Source organism: Balaenoptera physalus (genome assembly GCF_965194825.1).
Source record: "Balaenoptera physalus genome assembly, chromosome: 1".
Classification (NCBI taxonomy): domain Eukaryota; kingdom Metazoa; phylum Chordata; class Mammalia; order Artiodactyla; family Balaenopteridae; genus Balaenoptera; species Balaenoptera physalus.
In genome coordinates, this window is record NC_138882.1 from 31,010,802 (window position 1) to 31,031,893 (window position 21,092).

General features: G+C 38.3%; 1 protein-coding gene and 1 long non-coding RNA gene across 6 annotated transcripts in view; one reads left to right on the forward strand and one right to left on the reverse strand.

Moving 5' to 3' along the window:
* Positions 1-21,092, forward strand: part of LOC309665139 — a 324,111-nt gene that overhangs the window by 105,240 nt on the left and 197,779 nt on the right. The gene's annotated exons all lie outside the window — the stretch shown is intronic.
* The window catches only part of WDR64 (WD repeat domain 64), a 156,724-nt gene that overhangs the window by 64,546 nt on the left and 71,086 nt on the right, over positions 1-21,092 (reverse strand). The window contains exons 11-14 of the mRNA XM_082471325.1: positions 15,249-15,375; positions 12,172-12,320; positions 9,645-9,768; positions 6,995-7,170 (exon numbers count right to left, since the gene is read on the reverse strand). Coding sequence (XP_082327451.1) covers positions 6,995-7,170; positions 9,645-9,768; positions 12,172-12,320; positions 15,249-15,375 — 576 coding nt within the window. The remainder of the gene's footprint in view (positions 1-6,994; positions 7,171-9,644; positions 9,769-12,171; positions 12,321-15,248; positions 15,376-21,092) is intronic.

A 21,092-nucleotide genomic window follows, 5' to 3' on the forward strand; every position in this document is an offset into this window, starting at 1 on the left:
CACTATCGTGGCCTCTCTTGTTGTGGAGCACAGGCTCCAGATGCGCAGGCTCAGTAGTTGTGGCTCACAGGCCCAGTTGCTCCGCGGCATGTGGGATCTTCCCAGACCAGGGCTCGAACCCGTGTCCCCTGCATTAGCAGGTAGATTCTCAACCACTGCGCCACCAGGGAAGCCCACATTTTTCTAATTTAGTAAGTTGAACTTTTTTTTTTCATGTATTTGTGAGCCATCCAGCTTTCTTATCTGTCCTTTGTCCATTTTTCTGTTGGGCTGTTTCTTTTTCTTTTGGATTTGTGGAGCTTCTTTCGGTATTCTGGTTCCTAATCTTTTCTCAGTTACCTGGGGTGCAGTGGTCTTTTCTCAGTCTGTGACTTGTCCTTCTACTTTGTTTTTTAAGGCAAATGTTTGTTTTTAATTTTACTGTAGTAAAGATATCTTTGTGATATCCCATCCATGAATATGGTGTATCTCCATTTATTCAGGGTGTTTCTATGTCCTTTAAGATTCCCCACACACACAAAAATCTTGTATGTTATTGTTAGATTTATTTTAGGTACCTTAGATTTTTGTTTGCTGTTGTATTTATTTATTCTGTTTTCTAATTTGTTGTTATTCATGAGATGCTCTTAGCTTTAAATTTTCAATTTTTATATGGGAATAAAGGCCAATTTTTGAAGATTGGTTATTTTGTGAGCAGAGCAGGGATCTTCCTTGGTTGAAAAGCAGCTGTGGTAAAGTGGGGAGAATATGAGTCTAAGCATGATGACAATGTGTTTCTAGTCTTAGTTCTAGTGAAACCTTGGGCAAAGTGTATATCCTTATGGGGCCTTATTTTCCTTAGTTAATGAATAAAAGTCCTTCCATTTTTTAAAAAACTTTATGATTCTAGGTGTAGATCTAATATCTCTGTTATCTCATATCTATGTTAATTCAAACGTATGCGCCAGTGGTACTCCCACATACTAGTTGATTCTTTGGTTAGCATTTGCCCCATTGTGGGAGTAGAAGGAATCTCAGCAATATCCAAATAGTGATTTGATATTGATATACTGAGTAATAGCTTAGTTAGGGTCATGAGCCCCCTTGATGGGATGAATTGACTACAGTGGTTTTAATAAGTTTAGCTGGTTTCAACTGAACCACTTAGGAAGGTGGCTATCAGACTTTCTGAATTCATAGAGTGCTAAATTTTAAAAATATTTTAAAAGATTGATTTAGAGTTACTAACATTTAATTTTACTAGGTAAGGACATGAGGGAAAAGGAGAGAGAAAACTCTATTATCATCATTTTATGAAGTGAAAAGCTATTTTAATACAAAAAAGTAAAAAAGATAAAATCTTACAATTTTTAAAGTAAAATTAGGTTTATGAAAAATTATTCTTATTTTCTTCATTTCATCTCTGGTGAAACGTTTTATCTCAGATAGGTATTGGCAGATAGGCCTTTAGGAATTGGTGCTCCAGAAAAACAGCAGTTCACATAATGCTAAGGGCATGTATTATGCTAATTGCTTCACAAAGAAAGGTCTTTTGCTTTAAGGGACTCACAAATAGGGCTATATGAGTAGACACACAAAGTAATGTGGATAGGAAGGAAGAGCAAATAAAAAGAAATAAGTGGGGTTTTAGAATTTGAACTGTTCGGGGGGGTTAATAAAAATCTCTGGGGCTTCCCTGGTGGCGCAGTGGTTGAGGGTCTGCCTGCCAATGTAGGGGACACGGGTTCGAGCCCTGGTCTGGGAAGATCCCACATGCCGCGGGGCGGCTAGGCCCGTGGGCCACAATTGCTAAGCCTGCGCGTCTGGAGCCTGTGCTCCGCAACAAGAGAGGCCGCGATAGTGAAGAGGCCCGCGCACCACGATGATGAGTGGCCCCCGCTTGCCGCAACTGGAGAGAGCCCTCGCACAGAGACGAAGACCCAACACAGCCAAAAATAAATAAATAAAATAAAGAATTAAAAAAAAAAAAAAAACTCTGAACTCCCATAGTGCTTTGTTCATAATGTTAGAACAGTAATTTCTAATCAACCTATGGTTTTGTCAAAAAGGGTTTTGGGGCAAATTTATTCCAAATTTACCAAAATTTTTATGTACTCAGAATACAATTTTATCCTCTTAAAACTGAGATATAAAAATCTATACTGTTTTCTTCTCTGTGGACTATGAAGTTTTATCAGTGGATCAGTCAATTTAAAATCTGCCCTCCCATTACATGACTAAAGGACCTTGCCCAGAAAAACTAGTACAGTGGTGATTTGGAAAGAGATCAGGCAACTGCACAAGCATTTTTCTGAGACTTGAGAAAAGAAAACTAAGAATATAAGTACAAGAGAGACATGACATTGTAAACTATTAAAAACTGGTTTGAAGACATTAAAAAGAAGTACGTAAAACTTATGGGGACTCCACTTTAGTTCATAATGCATTAGCAAGGTTTCCTGAATAACTGAATGTGATCCCTGAAGAATTTTTTCTTTTGTTTGTTTGTTTGTTTAATGCAGCTGAGAATCTTGGAAGATAGAGTTTTTGTTCATCTTTTCTCCACTCTACTCCCAGCTTCAACATCAGGAAGAACAACCTTCCTGCCCTCAACAGTTTCTGGGGACAAGCAGAGAAATGGGGTTTAGAGTTTGGGGAAAGAAAGTTATCATGGGCCTGTTCCCCCCTGGGCTGAATAAAAGCCTGGGAACCCTTATTCAGGGGGAGACTCCTAGGATGGGATTTAAGCATGGTGGTTCATCTGCAAATATGCTTAAATCCCCAGAGGTGTGTGTGGAGGGGGCAATGTGTGGCATGGCTTATGCCTAGTTTCCCTTTCTTCCAAAGAAGTAGAGGAGTAGCTGAACAGGTGGACTAAGCCTTCTGTACTTTAGAAATTAGGAGAGTGAGAAGAGAATGGTCAGCAGAAAAGCTTACTGCCAGTGCCTCGACAGGGGACTGTTGTGGGGGCTGCTAAACCCCAGCCCTCAAGAACACCATGGCTGTACATCCCACCCTTTGGGATTATCACATCTTGCAATTTTCTAGTAACCAAACCCCAGTGAGCAGAAAAAGAAATGTAGTTCAGTAGGCCTAGAATCTAGAGAGAAGAACAAACAAAACATGCAGAACAGATCCCAGACTAACTAGAACTGCTGGGAAGTATGATAACTTGAGCAAAACTGAACAGTACTTAAGGGAGTTCAAAACAGAAACAAAAACCAACACAACGTGATCTTCAAATTTAAGAATTTGGTTGATGAGCTGAAGGAGAATCAGCACCTGTCTGAGACTTGAACTAATAGCCTAGCAGTAGAGAAAATATTTCAAAGCAGTTAGCAAAACTAAAATGAAACAAAAACACAGGAAAATATAAGAGATTTGGAGGACAGATTCAGAAGACCTAATATGCAAATAGTATGGGTTCCTGAATTAGAAAAAGAAACAGATGCCAAAGAGACACCTAATACACAAATAATAATACAAAACAATCCCCTGAGCTGGAAGAAATACCTAGGACTTCAGATTGAAAGTCTCCTGTGGAACTGATGAGGAAAGATATACACACAGGCATAGACTTTAAACGTCAAGACAAAGATAACATCTTACAAATTTGCAGAGAGAAAGAATAAGTTGCTTACAAAGGAAGAAGACTCAGAGCAGCTTTGGACTGCTCATTGGTAACACTGTCACTTCAAGATGGTGAAGTTACATATAGACTGAATAAAAGGTCCTGTAACTCAAGAATGCCAAAATATTTCCCAAGAGTTGGTGCTGATTTACACCAACATTAGCAGTGAATGAGTAATCACATTGTTCCACAGTCTTGCTAAAACTCAGTATTATCAGACTTACTTTTTAAAATCAGTCTATTGGGGGTATTATATCTATTCTAATTCTAACTTGAATTTACTAATAAAGTTTAGCGGCTTTTCATATGTTTATTGGCCTTTTGTGTTTTCTGCTTTATGAAGTGCCTCTCTTTTTTCATTTTTCTATTGAACTGTTTATCTTACTTATTATCTAAGAACTTCGGATACTAATCAAGTTGCAAATATTTTCTGTAATTCTACTCTTGTCTTTTTGCTCTCATTATGGTGACTATTGATGGAGAAATGTTATTAATTAATTCAAATAAATTAATCTTTTCCTTAATAACTAGTGATTTTTAAATATCATTTAAGATATTTCTTTATCCTGAGTTCATAAAGACAATCCCCTTAATTATCTGCTAAAAACTATATTGTTTTGTTTTTCAATTAATGTCTTGAAGTCATTAATCCACAAGAAATAGTCTTAGATGAGATCATGAAAGTTAGAGTTCTTTTTTTCTCTCCCTGTGGATGTCTAGTTGCTCCAAAATGATTTATTGAAAAGTATATTCTTGCCACGAATATCTGCTATGCCATTTCTGCTGTATATGAATTTTTTTGTTGTTGTTCTGTCACTCTCTGTGCCCAAACTTGGTTGTCCTGTTTCCTTGTGAGCTTAATTATGTTAGCTATGGTCTGAGATGAAGTTGTCTTCCTCCAGAATGAATTTGTGCTTGTTTCTGCTGGGTGCCTGGTGGAACTACCAGTATTGGATCACCGTAAACCAAGTTCATAGTTAAGATTTCCTTGACCACCTAAGTATTGCAAATCTAGGTGGCAATCTAGGTTGAAAATGCATATGAGATCCTACCTGTGGTCAGTTTCTCAGGGACAGGGTTTGTCTCATCTTGTTTTGTTTTCCTACTCTTCTCCCTTGTTCCCTGCTTGGCTCAGTGTGAGGGCAGTCTTTCCTGCATTACCCCTAGGAGGCTGGCTTTTTTCTTTCTGGTTCACCCTCATCTTGATAGTGTGATTTTGGGTCCCAAAATCACACTATCAAGGGGTTTTGGGTCCCAAAATCACACACTGAGGAGTTTTCAGTCCTCATCAAGTTCAATCTATGGAATTCTGGAGACATGGAAAATCAAAATAAAGTGAAAAATGCTACAATAGGACTAAAAGCAATTTTGATGTGAGAACAGCACCATGCTACTTTTTGCAGTTTTTAAAAAGGAGTGTTTATAACAACAGACATTGTCTGTTAGGAAGGGTATCTTGATGGTCAATTGCACTAACTTAAAACAGGGAAATTAATACACTGTTGCATTTTAGACTATATTACTAAGAAGTTCCTTTCTACAGTGCCATTTTTTTAGGGAGTAAGTGAGCTTGTTTTATTTATTACTTCTTTATTTAATTTTTAATCATTTCAGCAATTAAAGGTTCTGAGGGCTAAGTGGGTGGAGATGAGTTTGGTTTTATTTCATCTCTCTAAAGAGAAAATAGGTTGGTAGACCAAGCTGTGATAAAAGCAAAGTTGCCAACACGAATGACACTGCATGAGCTGGGGCCAAGGGTGTGCATGTGTGTGTCAGGACCAGATGGTAAGAAAATGGGAAATAAAGAATAAGAATTCCAGTCTAAGGCCATCCGTTGAACAAATGGTAAGCTATAAGAAAGACTAATGCCATCTCTAGCCAAAACTTTATTTGGGGCCAAAGTTACATTTTCCTAATGACCCCCTTGCTTTGTGTCACTTTTTAGGTTCTTTCTTCACAGGCTGAAAACCCACAAGCGCTAACTACATGCCCCAGTTTTCAGGAATAATGCTACCTGCAATTTCTGGTTTCTGAAGGAATGTGTCTATGTTTAGATGATATTTAAACTATTGCTTTATTTTGTCAATTCAGCAAAAAATAATCAGACCAAATTCTCGTTTAGTGATGTATTGACTTGGCTATCAACTTGTTTTCACTTTCCTGCAAATTATTTAATACATAATTAAATAGAATTGTGTTGATGCCATAACTGTTTTTGTCTCAATTATCTAAAAGGTCATTAAATTTTTCCTTTGGTCTATATGTTATTCAAGTTTTAACTTCATTTCTCAGTATTTCATTTTATTTATTGAGGTAATTGAGTTCATCAGTAAGAACTCAACATTCCGACCATGGTAGAATTACAAAGTAAATCTTTTAAAGGAAATTTACAACTATTTCTTTCCACTTTAGAGCTTCCTTTCTAGCACAGTGCCATTTTGGATTGCTCAAACAGCAAAGAAAGATTAGTTGAATCAGGAAAGTTTTTCACTCCTTTTTTCCGACAGTCAGGCCGTCAGTCATCATAATCAATGCTCCCTTAATTCAAGACTTTTTTTCTGATCTTAGCTTTCAGAAGAGGAATAATAAGGGCAATGAATCCCAGAGTTCTAGTCAGGGAAATATCTACTTAATAGCCAGGATAAATAATCTAGTTTTCTTTTTTATTTTATGTTTTATAAAAATTTTTTTGGCCATGCCGTGCAGGTTGCAGGATCTTAGTTCCCCGACCAGGGATCGAACCCCTGCCCCCTGCATTGGGAGTGCAGAGTCTTAACCACTGGACCGCCACGGAAGTCCATAAATGATCTAGTTTTCATTTAAGAATGAAGAGGGCATTAGTGTTCTTAGGTGGTAATAGACTCACAGGAAAAAAAAAAATTAGTCTACCTCAATCCCTGTAAAACAGCCCTGAGGAGATTGCATTATTAACTATAAAGTAAACAAAGCAATTTTGGTGACAAACTGAAAAAGTGACTTGAGCATCCCTGAATGCATTATGGGTTATAATGTTCAGAGAGGAATCATTGCTCCCTTTCACAGAGTCTGCTGGGAAGCAGCTCTGCCAGTGAATTATCCCCAAATGAGGGTATAAACCATGTCAGAGGTGGCAGCTGTATGTAAATTTAATCTTTTTGATATCCATTCCAGAGTATCCCAGCTAATCCCTTCAGCAAACACTGGATGGGCAGGATGCTATGGCTGAGCAGCTATTCTTTTTTGTTCTTTGCTTGGACCTGGGTAATGTTAATTAGGAACATCCTAGGAAGGTTGGTGGAGCAATACTATCCTCAGATGGCAGAGGGGATTTAAAATGGGATTATCCACACTCAGTTGATTTTCCCAAGAAGAGCATGTAGAGTATATAAAAATGGGATTGCAAACCTGGATCATTTTGATCTTCCCACTGCGCTCCAAAGCGAGGATCAAGTACTGGTGTTTTTCCTGAGCTTTCAAGAAAATCAGGCGTTGCAGCCAGTGCTCTTCTTCCTTCCAGTCTTTCCCTTCTGGTAACACTTTCATCTCTTGCCCACTGCCAAAGTCCCAGATTTTAACTGTTCCTGAACACACAGAGAAAAGACTATATAGGCAAAAATAATGTATAGAAAGAATGGCTTTTATCTCAGAGAAAATTGATCTAATTGAAAGCTTTCTGCAACAGTTTTTCCTAGGTTTATTTCCTACTGAGACTGATATATGAGTCTCTCTAACATTGCTGTGTACCAAGTATATGTCTGTATGCCTGAATTTGTCACAGGCTGATAAAAAATAAACAGGACCAGGCAATGTCTTGAAATTTGTGACTGTTTTCTTTGAAATTCTCAGACTCTCCTGTCTGAGCTTTCTGTCTTAAGTGGGTCTTTTCTGCCTTTATTCTCCCAATGCTTTCCAGTTTGCTAAGTACTCTTCAGTATCTATCATCAATCTATCTATCTATCTATCTATCTATCTATCTATCTATCTATCTATCTAATATCATGTCACAATGATTATTAATAGTAAAAAATGACTCCAATAGTGTCATTTCCTAAGGTGCTAACATATTTTAGGATATCTCCTACTGGTAACAAAAGGTTTAAAAGAATGCCAGCAGGTAGGAAACAATCAAGCTTTGAGTTGTTTTTTTGTTACATAAGAAAGAAATGCAGAAAGGGTGTCATGTTTCTTCTTACATTTGAAATCATACTTTCTTTATAGTTAACTTCATTCATTTAGGAGACCCTGATGAAGAGACCAGGTGAGATGATAGCATACTTGTTGAATGCCTATTTCTACATCATTACTCAGTGTACACTGATAATTATCTTCTAACATGGGTTTTTATAGTGACCTCAGGGTTAAAATCTAGTGTACTGCCCTTCACAGTACTTTTCCTCCCCTTCCTTAACCCTAACCTCAACCCCCTCCTCCTGCTTCTTATCTTCCAGTTCTAATCCTGCTGGACATCCAGAATGTTCTCACTGTGCTGTTTTCCTTCCTTTATACTAGGTTCCCTCCATCAGCAATACTCACAACCCCCTCATTATTTTTTTTCACTAAAAACATCTTTAAACATTAATTAAATTCTCCTTATATACACAGCATGGTGGTAGGAGCAGGGGATGAAAAGTGAGCATAGTTCCTGCCCTCAAGGAATTTATGGTCTTGTAGGAAGTCATATAAACAAGTAAAAGAAGTGATCATGCTCTCACTTATTCCTGGGTATGTGGACCACAGTCTCATGGCCCAGCTTTCCTGCTGACTTAGGACTTTGACAATAAGATTTAGTGGGGCAGAAAGCAGGGAGGATACTGCTCAGCTCTTCCCAGGTGATGGGTGGGTGAGAATGAGAGGGGACTGCTGGCTTGTGGGTAGAGTTGCTTTGGGATCTAGAGAATCCTTTTCCTCAGGGTGTCCTAGACCCAGAGTCTTTGACAATTAACATGTACTTCTGAGGAGGACAAACTGTCACTAGCACTAACAAAGTGAAATATGACTTGCTTGCACGAAAATAATAGGATCTCAGTCATTTATACGAATTTCTTAATGCTTATGCTGGGCAATGGTCATGTGCATTGCTCAGAATTTCTAATTTTCATATGTATGCAGGATGTGCTTATAGAGCGGTTAAGACTGCTTTCTTAAGAACTCTCCTACATGAAAAGCAGTTGCATTTATTCACACCCCACCAACTCAGCATTCATGATTTTATTTCATGTGTACTGTTATCTGCTTACACTTTAAAAACTCAGACTTTCACATCAAGATATTCAGTCAGTCCATCCATTGGCTTACAAGCAAGAATTTATTTAGTAAATATATACCTAGAAGAAGTATATTCTGAGTAGTGATGCAGATGATCATATTGTCTAGATAAAGCAGTTCTTTCATGGGAGTTCAGAACAAGGTAAGGTGAAAAGAGAGGCAGGCTATATAGTTCTCTGGTTCTAGCAAGTTCTATGCAGTTCCCCACAGCATGAACAGTAAATGACACAGCACAACTGGAACATGACATCCTCTCAAGTGTGACATGACACATGCCCTTAAGCAGCTTAGACTTATAAACAAGTCCAGTATAGAATTCTAGATGTGATATAGCAAAGTTGGATGGATATTTTGTCTGGTCCCATATTGTCAGTAAAAATATTATCAGAAGTACTAAATAGAATGTCTGTCTCTTAGCTGATGGTACCCAAAATTAAAAGGACAGAATGAATCAGTGCAACACAGATAAGTCTCAGTCAAAACAGAATGAGATGGTATATATGAAAGACTTTGCAAACTGAAAAGCAACTATATAAGTGTAACGTAAGGTATTGATTATTTTGAATGATAATATCGTATTATCGTATTGTCCTGTCCAGTATCAGGACGTTAATGCCAGTTAGAGAAGGGCCTATCACTGTTCAGTCAGGCACAGCACTCTCACTGTCACGTTTACATATTCCAGCCTGATTCATGCTTCCTTTCTAACCCAAACAACTTGTAATGAGATCCTAGAACAAATTCTCAGGACACTAAAGCAGGGAGGCTATACTCTGGATATTAGTCTGACCATTATATGCTCCTGTAGCAAAAAGAAATCCACTTTCGTCAATAGCTGCAGAAGTCAGTTCAACATTGAAGCCATGAGGGTCTAAAATCTGGTACATTTGGAGGCCAGTTTCGAGTTCCCATACCTACAGGAAAGAACAAAATAATCAAATAATCCATAAGCCCTTCAGTTTTCATCAATTTTACAGTATTCAAAATAGCCTCAAAATTGGTACAATGCACATCTAACACCTCTCCCAACATTCTGCCATGAGTGTTGGTTTGGTCAAAGAAAGGTCTAAAAGATGTAGTGCTGTCTAATAGTTACTGTGCTACCCCGGAGTGTGTCTGTAACGTATGTAGGTGGGCTGAAACAAGCAGCAACTATTCCAGGCAGCCCCTGTCTGTCCAGGAAGTAGTCAATTGCTACTGTAAGCACAAAGCAAGTTTAGCAGCAAGATAGAAATTTAACAGTTATGAGTTCAGCAGACAAAGAAATCAAATTGAATTTATTCTTTTTTTTAATAGATCTTTATAGGAGTATAAATGCTTCACAATACTGTGTTAGTTTCTGTTGTACAACAAAGTGAAATCAGACATATGCATATATATATCCCCATATCCCCTCCCTCTTGAGACTCCCTCCCACCCTCCTTATCCTATGTCTCTAGGTCATCGTAAAGCACCGAGCTGATCTCCCTGTGCTATGCTGCTGCTTCCCACTAGCTAACTATTTTACTCTTTATTGACACTCATCCAAATTAGCTAGGGGTCACAGGACAGAATCTGTGGTTAACAGCATGAAATCTGAGAGAATCATGAGGAAAGGGCTCACTGACCTTTCCAAGGAGTGTTCTGATTAGGGACATGTGCCCAGCTCTTAACAGAGAGAAAAGGGGAAGGGAGGGCGAGGGAGGCTGAGACTTCAGAGAAGGCTGTATGTGTAATTAGGCTGGGTATAATCAGAAAATCTAGAAACACATCAAGGCTCATCACTGTCTCTTTGGAAATGCAGTAGAAGCTTTAGACTTGCAGTCTTTCAGTCTGAATCTTTCCCTTTTCATGGATCTGCCATTGTCAGGTGTATATTAGACTGTCAGTAAACAATAAAATTGAACTGGCAACACAGTTTGAACTCAAGATATTTGGGGACAGGGGCGGTGTAAACACAGGGCCAGAGATGGGAAGGTGCACTGTTGCTCCAGGGAACTGAAAGTCAGTTGTTGCACCGGGAGTGAAAGAGGGCGAGTGGGAGAAGGAGTAGCTGATGTAATAAGTAGTCTGGAGACCAGATAACAAAGGGCCCCCAACTGAGCTGTGGCAGAGCCAAGATCTGAAAGAAGCCAGTCTGGACCTTAAGCCCATGCTCTTAACCTTTGTGCGCCCCTGGGTATAGATGAGGTCCTGAAGGGAGAATGAAGAATGAGGGCCACTGCATGAAGGGGTCTCAGAGGCCACCCATTTCCTGGCCTGAAGTATGATCCCTCACCAACCAATCAGGTATGAAAACTCACCTAGATGCCTTCCTTTCCCCTTCTCCCCTTGCAGGGAAGACATTTTCTCCTTAAGAGGTCAGTATTTTATGAAAACAGACAGGTTTTAGTTTTAGTTTCCCTCTACTTGTTCTGTAGGCATTATCAGAAATAACTGATAATTAAATGAACTTAGGAGATTTTGGCCTGAGAAACTCTCGAGCGGATAAGCACAGAAGGTCAAAATTGAGAGGGGATTTGAGGAGTCTCCAGAGGAATGCTTTCTCCTGCTCCCTGTGTCTCCTTTTGGAGAGCATGCATGAAATAAAAGGATAAACACTGGAAGAGAACACCTCCAGCCATCACTGCTAGATGACTTCAGTAGTCATAATTACAGATACAGTTAGGATGGTCAAGTACTCTGGCCTCTAGGGAACACATTAATGACATGCCCTGAGGATTGCAGAGGAAAGGACTTGGGTATTCACCTCAGGCAAACCTGGGTTCATATCCCAACCACAATGCTTACTAGTTATATGAACTAGGGCAAGTTGCCTTGATCTCTGAGTCCTAATTTCCACATCTTTAAAATGGAACTCTTTATCTGTCCACAGAGAACTAGTACGAGGATTAAACAAGATCATAGATTTAAGGCACCATAAGGTTCCATGTCCTGCACCTATAGGGGTTATAGGAAACATCTATACATTTCTTCCTCTTCCGTCTTAACATTCTCTTTCCCATAGCTCAGCTTAAAAAGTTTACACACACACACACACACACACACACACACACACACTAGTTTTTTCTCCTTGATATATTTCCCTTAAAATTCCTATTTTGATAGTAAGGACTAGCTTCATTTTTTAATTGAGTGTGTAAGCTTAATAGCAAGCAGTACGAGCTGGATTAAAATGCTTGTTTTTCATGTGTTCATGAAAGCTTAAAAATAGCTCTAATGTCGGGTTCCATCATATGTGCCATTACCTTTATTTAGTCACTTAAAGACTTACCTATAAGAAGAGAAAATTCTATCTTCTTTGGCTTTTTCTTCCTGAAGAGTCAATATGTACTCACCTTAATTATGGACTCAGAGCAGATGGTAAGTACTTGGTGAAAATATTTGTTGTAAAGCATGACATTGATTTCTCGTTCATGGGTGTGAGGAACCTGCTTCGCATCTTGTATCATCCTAGTCAAAGGATACATGTCCATAACACTAGATCCTGGAACAGAAATAAGAATCTCATAAATACCCAATATTAGAAGATTTGAATCACAAAGGATTTTATTCAACCAGTTGCATTTGCAAATAGCTGATCAGTGAGATTATTAATATCAGTGAGATTATTAATGCCTAGGAAACCTAATGAGGTGAAAATACATTCATTTATTCAAAAACATTTTTGACAAAACAAACATGATTCAGCCAGAGAAAAGTATTCATTTTGGGCTTCATTAATATTCAAGTGTAGGGCATTTGGGCTTCCTTGATATCTTTTTTCTGGTGACCACTCTTTTCCTATTTTTTATAGTCTACTTAGTGAAGTGGAGATTAAGCTACCAAAGGCTGACCCTTCGTGTTGGTTTTCTCTAGTCTCTCCAAAGAAATCTCAACTGCAGCAAAATTTTCAGCAGGAGATAATAAACACTTTCTTAAAGTGTTTAAATTTTAAGATAAAGTCTACTCATGTGTAAAGAGAAATGGAGGTGGCTCTTCTGGTAGTAGTTCTCAATTCAAATACCTCTGGATGGAAATATGAGAGGGATGTGGTAACCAGGTAATCAAACAACACATGGAGCTCCTTCATAGGTTCCTTGACATTACACTGACTGTAACTGACTTTATCCAAACTGACAACAAAGCTAGTTATTATGCTTATGAACAAGTGGTAATCCTCTACATCAGCAATCCCCAACCTTTTTGGCACCAGGGACCAGTTTTGTGGAAGACAATTTTTCCATGGACTGGGGAGGGGAGGATGGTTTTGGGATGATTCAAGTGCATTACATTTATTGTGCACTTTATTTCTATTATTATTACATTGTAATATATAATGAAATAATTATAACACTCACCATAATACAGAATCAGTGGGAGCCCTGAGCTTGTTTTCACTTGCCACTCACTGATAGGGTTTTGATATGAGTCTGCAAGCAATTGATTTATTATGGTCTCTGTGCAGTCAAACCTCTCTGCTAATGATAATCTGTATTTGCAGCCGCTCCCCAGTGCTAGCATCACCACCTCAGCTCCACCTCAGGTCATCAGGCACTAGATTCTCGTAAGAAGTGCACAACCTAGATCCCTCACATGCACAGTTGACTGTAGGGTTCGCACTCCTATGAGAATCTAATGTCGCGGCTGATCTGACAGGAGGTGGAGCTCAGGAGGTAATGTGAGCAATGGGGAGCAGCTGTAAATATAGATGAAGTTTTGCTCATTCGCCCACCACTCACCTCCTGCTGTGTGGCCCATTTCCTAACAGACCATGGACCGGTACTGGTACCAGTCCATGGCCCAGGGGTAGGGGACCCCTGCTCTACACGTTTGGCTAGATACACAACTACTATGGAAAGAATGCGGTACAGAGAAAGAAAGTGGATCCAGGAGTCAGAAGCTTTGGGACTGAATCCCAGCTCTATGTTTCAACTAGTGTCCTTCTACTAGTCAGTTGAAATATTTAATATTCAGTTTTGTCATTTATAAAATAAGATAAATATTAATTCCTACCTCAAATGGTGGTTGTGCAGATCAAGTGAAATAAAGTCCATGAAAACATTTTGTGGAAGAACTAATCAAATGGTAGTTGTCTTAATAGAGTAACAATAGCAACAACAATGGTGACAGTTACAACAACATATTCTACAATGTGGTGTTGCTGTCATTGGGATTTAGAAGATTACTATGGTTGCTTCATTTGAATGAAAGCACAAATTAAAATCTGAGGGATAAGCTTCATGCAATTCTGATGTCAAGTTGATGGTTGCAGTCAATGTATGCAATTTTAGTGATTAAGCAACACACAAAGCTCTATATTTTTGTAAGCAGAATACTATCAGAATTACATAATATTGGGATGCATCTTTGATTTTCTGATTGTTTTTTGTGTTTTTGTTTTGCCTTGATACTTGAGTCTTTAGTTACTCTGATGATAAATGGGATGAAGATGCTGAGCCCAGCAATCAAACATGCAGTTTGGGGCACTAAGAGAAAATTTGCTTGTAGTCATTTTTATGTTATTTTTAGAGGAGGTGGTATAGAGGAGGGGTGCTTACAACTAGAATTAAGTTTTGTTTTACAAGGTGGAAAATTATCTATCAAGCACGAAGTGCTATTTCACTTCTAATCCAGAAAAAAAACCAAAAGTTAAAAAATAATTATGTTCTCTACCAGCAGAGATATCACCAATCATTTCTCTGCCCTAATTAATCCCACAGGAACTCAGAGCAGGTAGTCAGTGGAAAAATGCTTAGGAAATGCATTCTGGGTTGATGTTCCAGAAAGAATAAGTATTGTTAATACCGTTCATTTCTTCTAAATCTTCTGACAATCTGGCAGACATGTGAACAGTGTTCAACCCAAATGCCTAACAGGGTCTTTTGTCTTTTCAGTCAGCACCTTTCTAAGGGGTAGCAGGAAAAGGGGACAACAGATCTGTTGGCATCAGTGCTGGGGGCTCTGTCATTCAGGTCTCTATCCTCTCTCTCCACTGTTCTTTGTCTAGAAGTGGGAGGGTCAACACACTTCTCACCGAGTAACTGTCTCAGTACCAGAGTGCGTGGGGCCGAATTGCCTCCTTGAAGGAAAGGGGCACTGACTCAGCGTGCTGGTGCAGCCGCTCTAAGGTGGGTCATATTCCTGCTCCCGACAGCCAAGACAGAGCTGGATTTGCTCTATGTGTAGCAGCAGCTTACATCCCACTTCTCTGCTTAACCCCGCCACCTTGAATCCTAGGTTCAAGACCTCATCCACCAAGCTATAGAAAGACAGGAAGGAACAGGACTGAATTCAGTTACCGATTGTGAGGAATCACAGTTTATAAATTTCCCATCTAGTTTTGTTTCTCTTCTAGTCCGTGATAAAGTGCTAGTTTAAAAAAGGTAAAAAATCAACATATGAGTTTTGTTTGCCATTAATTGGGTGCACGTACCTGTAACAAGCATGCCATGATTGGAATCAAATACCATAGAGTAAATCTGCATGTCTCCTGGTCCTCCCTGGCTATCATGGAAGACTTGTAATAGTGAAAGAGTCTGTATATCCCACACCCTGAAAACCTGGAGGGATAAAGAACACTGATCACCATTTTTCCACTTTACTTTCCCTACTCAAAGCTATTTAGGTGAACCATTTTTAGAGTCTACAATATGATCTTAAAAACTTGTAGGAAATTATGATTTACATGATGAGCACTCATTTGCTAAACTTTAATTTGGTTCTTGATTCAATTGTTATTCATTAATATCAGAAGAAAATAAAAGCAGTGACTAAAAGTTTGCCTATAGGAACTAGATTTTTCTATCCTTACAGAAGAGAGGAGAAAGACATAGTACTTATTATCCTTTAAGAATTTGGAGGCATAATAAAGGACTGGCCATGACTAACAGTTGAACTGAAGCCGTATTTCTCTTTACACTGTGGATTAGAAAATAGAGAGAAGGCATAGTTTTGGTGGAGGGTTTCAAATTGCTCTTCCATGACTTAAGAAGATGAGAACATCTTACTAAATGCGGTTTCGAAGAACCCTCCCCTCTTCCTGTCTAGGGATGTAAGAATTACAGAAAGCAGTTTTTAGGGATGGTGTAGATATAGGAAGAGTATAGGGAAATAGTTTATTAGAGCTCTCCTTTGAGGAAGGAAACAGAACTATGTCATTACTCAGATAGAACTTGTGTTGGTATAATAGAAAGAACAATAAAGTACAAATTCAACAAAACTTGGTCAAGTTTACTCTTTGTCACTTGAAATTAGTATTCTTCATTATTGTGTTTTTTTTTTTTTTTTTTAAGAAAGTTAGTGTGATTGATTTCAGGGAAAAAAGTGTGATTTGATCAAGGATTACGTTTCCTAGCATGCATCAGCATTAAATAATATTTTTATATTATAATAGTCATTATATATATATTACCTATTACTATATATTACTTATTACATTGGAATATTTGTTGAATAAATGAGTGATAATTTTATAGAACTACATATAAAACTTTGATAAGTAGTTTTGTTAACAGAGATACTGGCTTCTTATTTGAGACACTTAGAATTTGGTTAATTAAATTAGAAACTTCACTATTGTGAAGGCAGGTTGGTCCTTATATGTAGGAGCATAAAAATGTCAAAGTCATGTGATTAGGAGCTTTGGCTCACATGTATACACTCTGTAGGCCACTATTACTCAGAACATGTAAAATTGGGAGTTAATTCTTTTGTTCTCATAAAAATGCAAGTTTAGAGAGTAGCTAGAATATTGAAATTTATCAGTGTTTGCATCACAGGGTAAACAAGTGTAATGGACTCTATAAATTTAAGTTCAGAGTCTATTTATGAATTAGGTTCAGAGAGACAAGTAGGGGAAAAATCTAAAAGTGGAATCAAGGAGAGACAAAGAAATTTATCTCTGTTCTAATTGTTTTATTTATTTATGGCTGCATTGGGTCTTTGTTGCTGTGCATGGGCTTTCCCTAGTTGCGGCGAGTGGGGGCTACTCTTCGTTGCGGTGCGGTGGCTTCTCTTGTTGTGGAGCATGGGCTCTAGGTGTGCAGGCTTCAGTAGTTGCGGCTCACGGGCCCAGTAGTTGTGGCTCGCGAGCTCTAGAGCACAGGCTCAGTAGTTGTGGCGGACGGGCTTAATTGCTCCATGGCATGTGGGATCTTCCCAGACCAGGGCTCGAACATGTGTTCCCTGCATTGGCAGGCAGATTCTTAACCACTGCACCACCAGGGAAGTCCCTAACTGTTTTTGATTCTATTGTTTTGGCTGAGATACTTCATGGTTGGCAGTCTTTTTACTGTAATTGTATATGCTGAGAATTGTGGTTGGAGGAAAGAACAAGGGATGAAGCAAAAGAGGTTTTGGGTTTCAGTTCTAGCCCATCATTTAAATTCCTTAAGCCTTGGTTTTCTTGTTTCTAGAATGGACATAAAACACCAATACTCTCCACCTCAATGAATAGGTATGAATATGTTTTGAAACCTGTGATGTTTCAAATCACTCTATGAAGTGATTCTATTTTCTTTATCATATTTCTCTTTTCTTCAGTTCTTTAGGTCTTTTGTGGGTTTTTAGGGAAGTGGTGATTATTGGGCTGGCAGAAGGCACAAAGACTCATTATGCTGCATCTCTCCTCTAGGTTTTTCTGCTGCCCTCTCCCCATAGGCTGTCTTAGTTACTGTCATACCAACTGCTTCCAATTTCCAAAACCTCTTTCTCTTTATTGTCTATGTGCCTTCACACATACTCTTCCTATCATCTACTATTTCCTCTCAACACCCTTCTCTATCTAGCTAACTGTACTCTTTCTTTAAATCTGTCATAAAGAGAATTAAATAGTTAGAGTTCAGGTCGGAATACTGCAATAAATTTATGCCTCGATGTGCCATTTCTTCTCCAAACACAAAGAAATAGTAGAGAAAATATAAAAAGAGAAAGCAAAAAGAAATAGCAAGGCTTCAAAAGCAAGATATATAATCTCTACAGATCCAACTAAGAGAGGCATATAAAGCAATGAGTGGGCTCCAGCCAGAGCCTGGGCACTTGTCTGGAACAGACAGTGGCATCGGGGAGCAGCTCCTGCAGGACAGGACCAAAAGCACTCTTACTACTCCATGGCAGCACCTAGAGCAGGTCTCCCAGTTCAGGAAAAGGAGACTGAGAAGCAATAGGCTGTGCTCTATTTTCATCTGGAAGTATAGTTTATAGAAAGTTGTAAGATCAGTGAAAGGCAGGGATGCTGCCTTCTGACCAGAAACTAAACCAAGGCAACCTCTGGCTCAGGGACTAGACCTATTTCTAGACTGGGGCCCAAGGGGCTATGTGAAAGATGGTTGCAGATGTGGAGGAGCTAGCATATAGGCACACACACACACACACACATGCACACACACACATAAAGACACATGCCCCTAAATATTAAAAAGAAACTATAATTTTTAGAAAATTTTAGAGGATACCTTTATGAACTTAAGAGTTAAAAAAGATTTCTTCCTGTTTAAAAGGCTTTATTTTAGGGTTTTCCACCTTTTTTAAAAGTGAATCAGCTATACATATACACACATCCACTCTTTTTTAAGATTCTTTTCCCATATAGACCATTACAGAGTATTAAGTAGAGTTCCCTCTGCTATACAGTAGGTTCTTATAAGTTATCTGTTTCATATATTGTAGTGTGTATATGTCAGTCCCAATCTCCCAATTTATCCCTCCTCCCCCCGTTCCCCCCCGGTGACTGTAAGTTTGTTTTCTACATCTGTGATTCCATTCTATTTTGTAAATGAGTTCATTTGTATCATTTTTTAAGGTTCCACATATAAGCAATATCATATGATATTTGTCTTTCTCTGACTGACTTACTTCTCTTAGTACGACAGTCTCTAGGTCCACCCATGTTGCCGCAAATGGCATTATTTCATTCTTTTTTATGGCTGAGTAATATTCCATTGTATATATGTACCACATCTTCTCTATCCACTCCTCTGTCGATGGACATTTAGGTTGCTTCCATGTCTTGGCTACTGTAAATAGTGCTGCTATGAACACTGTGGTGCATGTATCTTTTCAAATTAGAGTTTTTGTCTTTGCTGGATATATGCCCAGGAATGGGAGTGCTGGATCATGGTAATTCTGTTTCTAGTTTTTTAAGGAACCTCCATACTGTTTTTCATAGTGGCTGCACCAATTTACATTCCCACCAACAGTTTAGGAGGGTTCCCTTTTCTCCATACCCTCTCCAGCATTTATTGTTTATAGATTTTTTGATGATGGCCATTCTGACTGGTGTGAGGTGGTACTTCATTGTAGTTTTGATTTGCATTTCTCTAATAATAGGTGATGTTGAGCATCTTTTCATGTGCCTATTGGCCATCTGTATGTCTTCACTGGAGAAATTTCTATTTAGGTCTTCTGCCCATTTTTTGACTGGGTTCTTTGCTTTCTTAATATTGAGTTGTATGAGCTGTTTGTATATTTTAGATACTAAGCCCTTGTCAATCGCATCATTTACAAATATTTTCTCCCAGTCTGTACACTGTCTTTTCATTTTGTTTTTAGCTTCCTTTGCTGTGCAAAAACTTATAAGCTTGATTAGGTCCCACTTTTTTGTTTTTGCTTTTACTTCTCTTGCCTTGGGAGACTGACCTAAGAAAATATTACTACAATTACGTCAAAGAATGTTTTATCTATGCTCTCTTCTAGAAGTTTTATGGTGTCATGTCTTATGTTTAAGTCTTTAAGCCATTTTGAGTTTATTTTTGTGCATGGTGTGAAGGTGTGTTCTAACTTCATTGATTTACATGCAGCTGTCCAACTTTCCCAGCACCACTTGCTGAAGAGACTGTCTTTTCTCCATTGTATAATCTTGGCTCCTTTGTCAAAGATTAATTGACTATAGGTGTGTGGGTTTATTTCTGGGCTCTCTATTCTGTTCCATTAATCTATGTATCTGTTTTTGTGCCAATACCACATTGTTTTGATTACTATAATTTTATAGTATTGCCTGAAGTCTGGAAGTGTTATGCCTCCACCTTTGTTTTTTCCTCAGGTTTGCTTTGGCAGTTTTGGGTCTTTTGTGGTTTCATATAAATTTTAGGATTATTTGTTCTAGTTCTGTGAAAAAGGTCATGGGTAATTTGATTCAGGTGCTCCTATACTGGGTACATATATGTTAATGAGTGTGATATCCTCTTCTTGCATTGATGTTTCTTTGTTTTCTCTATGGCTTTTTTAAAAAATTGAAGTATAATTGAGTTACAATGTTGTGTTAGTTTCTGGTGTACAGCAAAGTGATGTGTGTATATATATATATATATATTCTTTTCCATTATGGTTTATTACAGGGTATTGAATATAATTCCCTGTGCTATACATAGGACCTTGTCGTTTATCCATTCTATATATAATATTTTGCATCTGCTAGTCCAAAACTCCTAATCCAGCCCTCCCCCACCCCACTTCCCCTTGGCAACCACAAGTCTCTTCTCTATCTCTGTGAGTCTGTTTCTGTTTCATAGATAAGTTCATTTTTGTCATATTTTAGATTCTACATGTAAGTGATATCATACTGTATTTGTCTTTTTCTGACTTACTTCACTTACTATGATAATCTCTAGGTCCACCCATGTTGCTGCAAATGGCATTATTTCATTGTTTTTTACGGCTAAGTAATATTCCATTATATATATGTGTGTGTGTATGTGCATATATATATATATATATATATATATATATATATATATATATATATGACAAAGGAACTCAAGCATAATACAAAAGAAAACCATCCAACCACAAAAGGCAAAACAAAAAGAAGAAAGTGAAGAAGAAAGAAAGTATATATATATACCACATCTTTATCCATTCACCTGTTGATGGACACTTAGGTTTATTCCATGGCTTGGCTATTGTAAATAGTGCTGCTATGAACATAGGGGTGCATGTAGCTTTTCAAATTAGAGTTTTGTCCAGATATGTGCCCAGGAGTGGGATTCCTGGATTGTATGGCAACTCTATTTTTAGTTTTCTGAGGAACCTCCATACTGATCTCCATAGTGGCTGCACGAATTTACATTCCACCAACAGTGTAGGCAGGTTCCCTTTTCTCCACACTCTCTCCAGCATTTGTTGTTTGTAGACTTTTAATGATGGCTTATGGCCTTTGTTTTAAAATCTATTTTGTCTGATATGAGTATTGCTATGCCACTTTCTTGTCATTTCCATTTGCATGAAGTATGTTTTTGCATCCCTTCATTTTCAATCTATATGTGTCTTTCACACAAGTGGG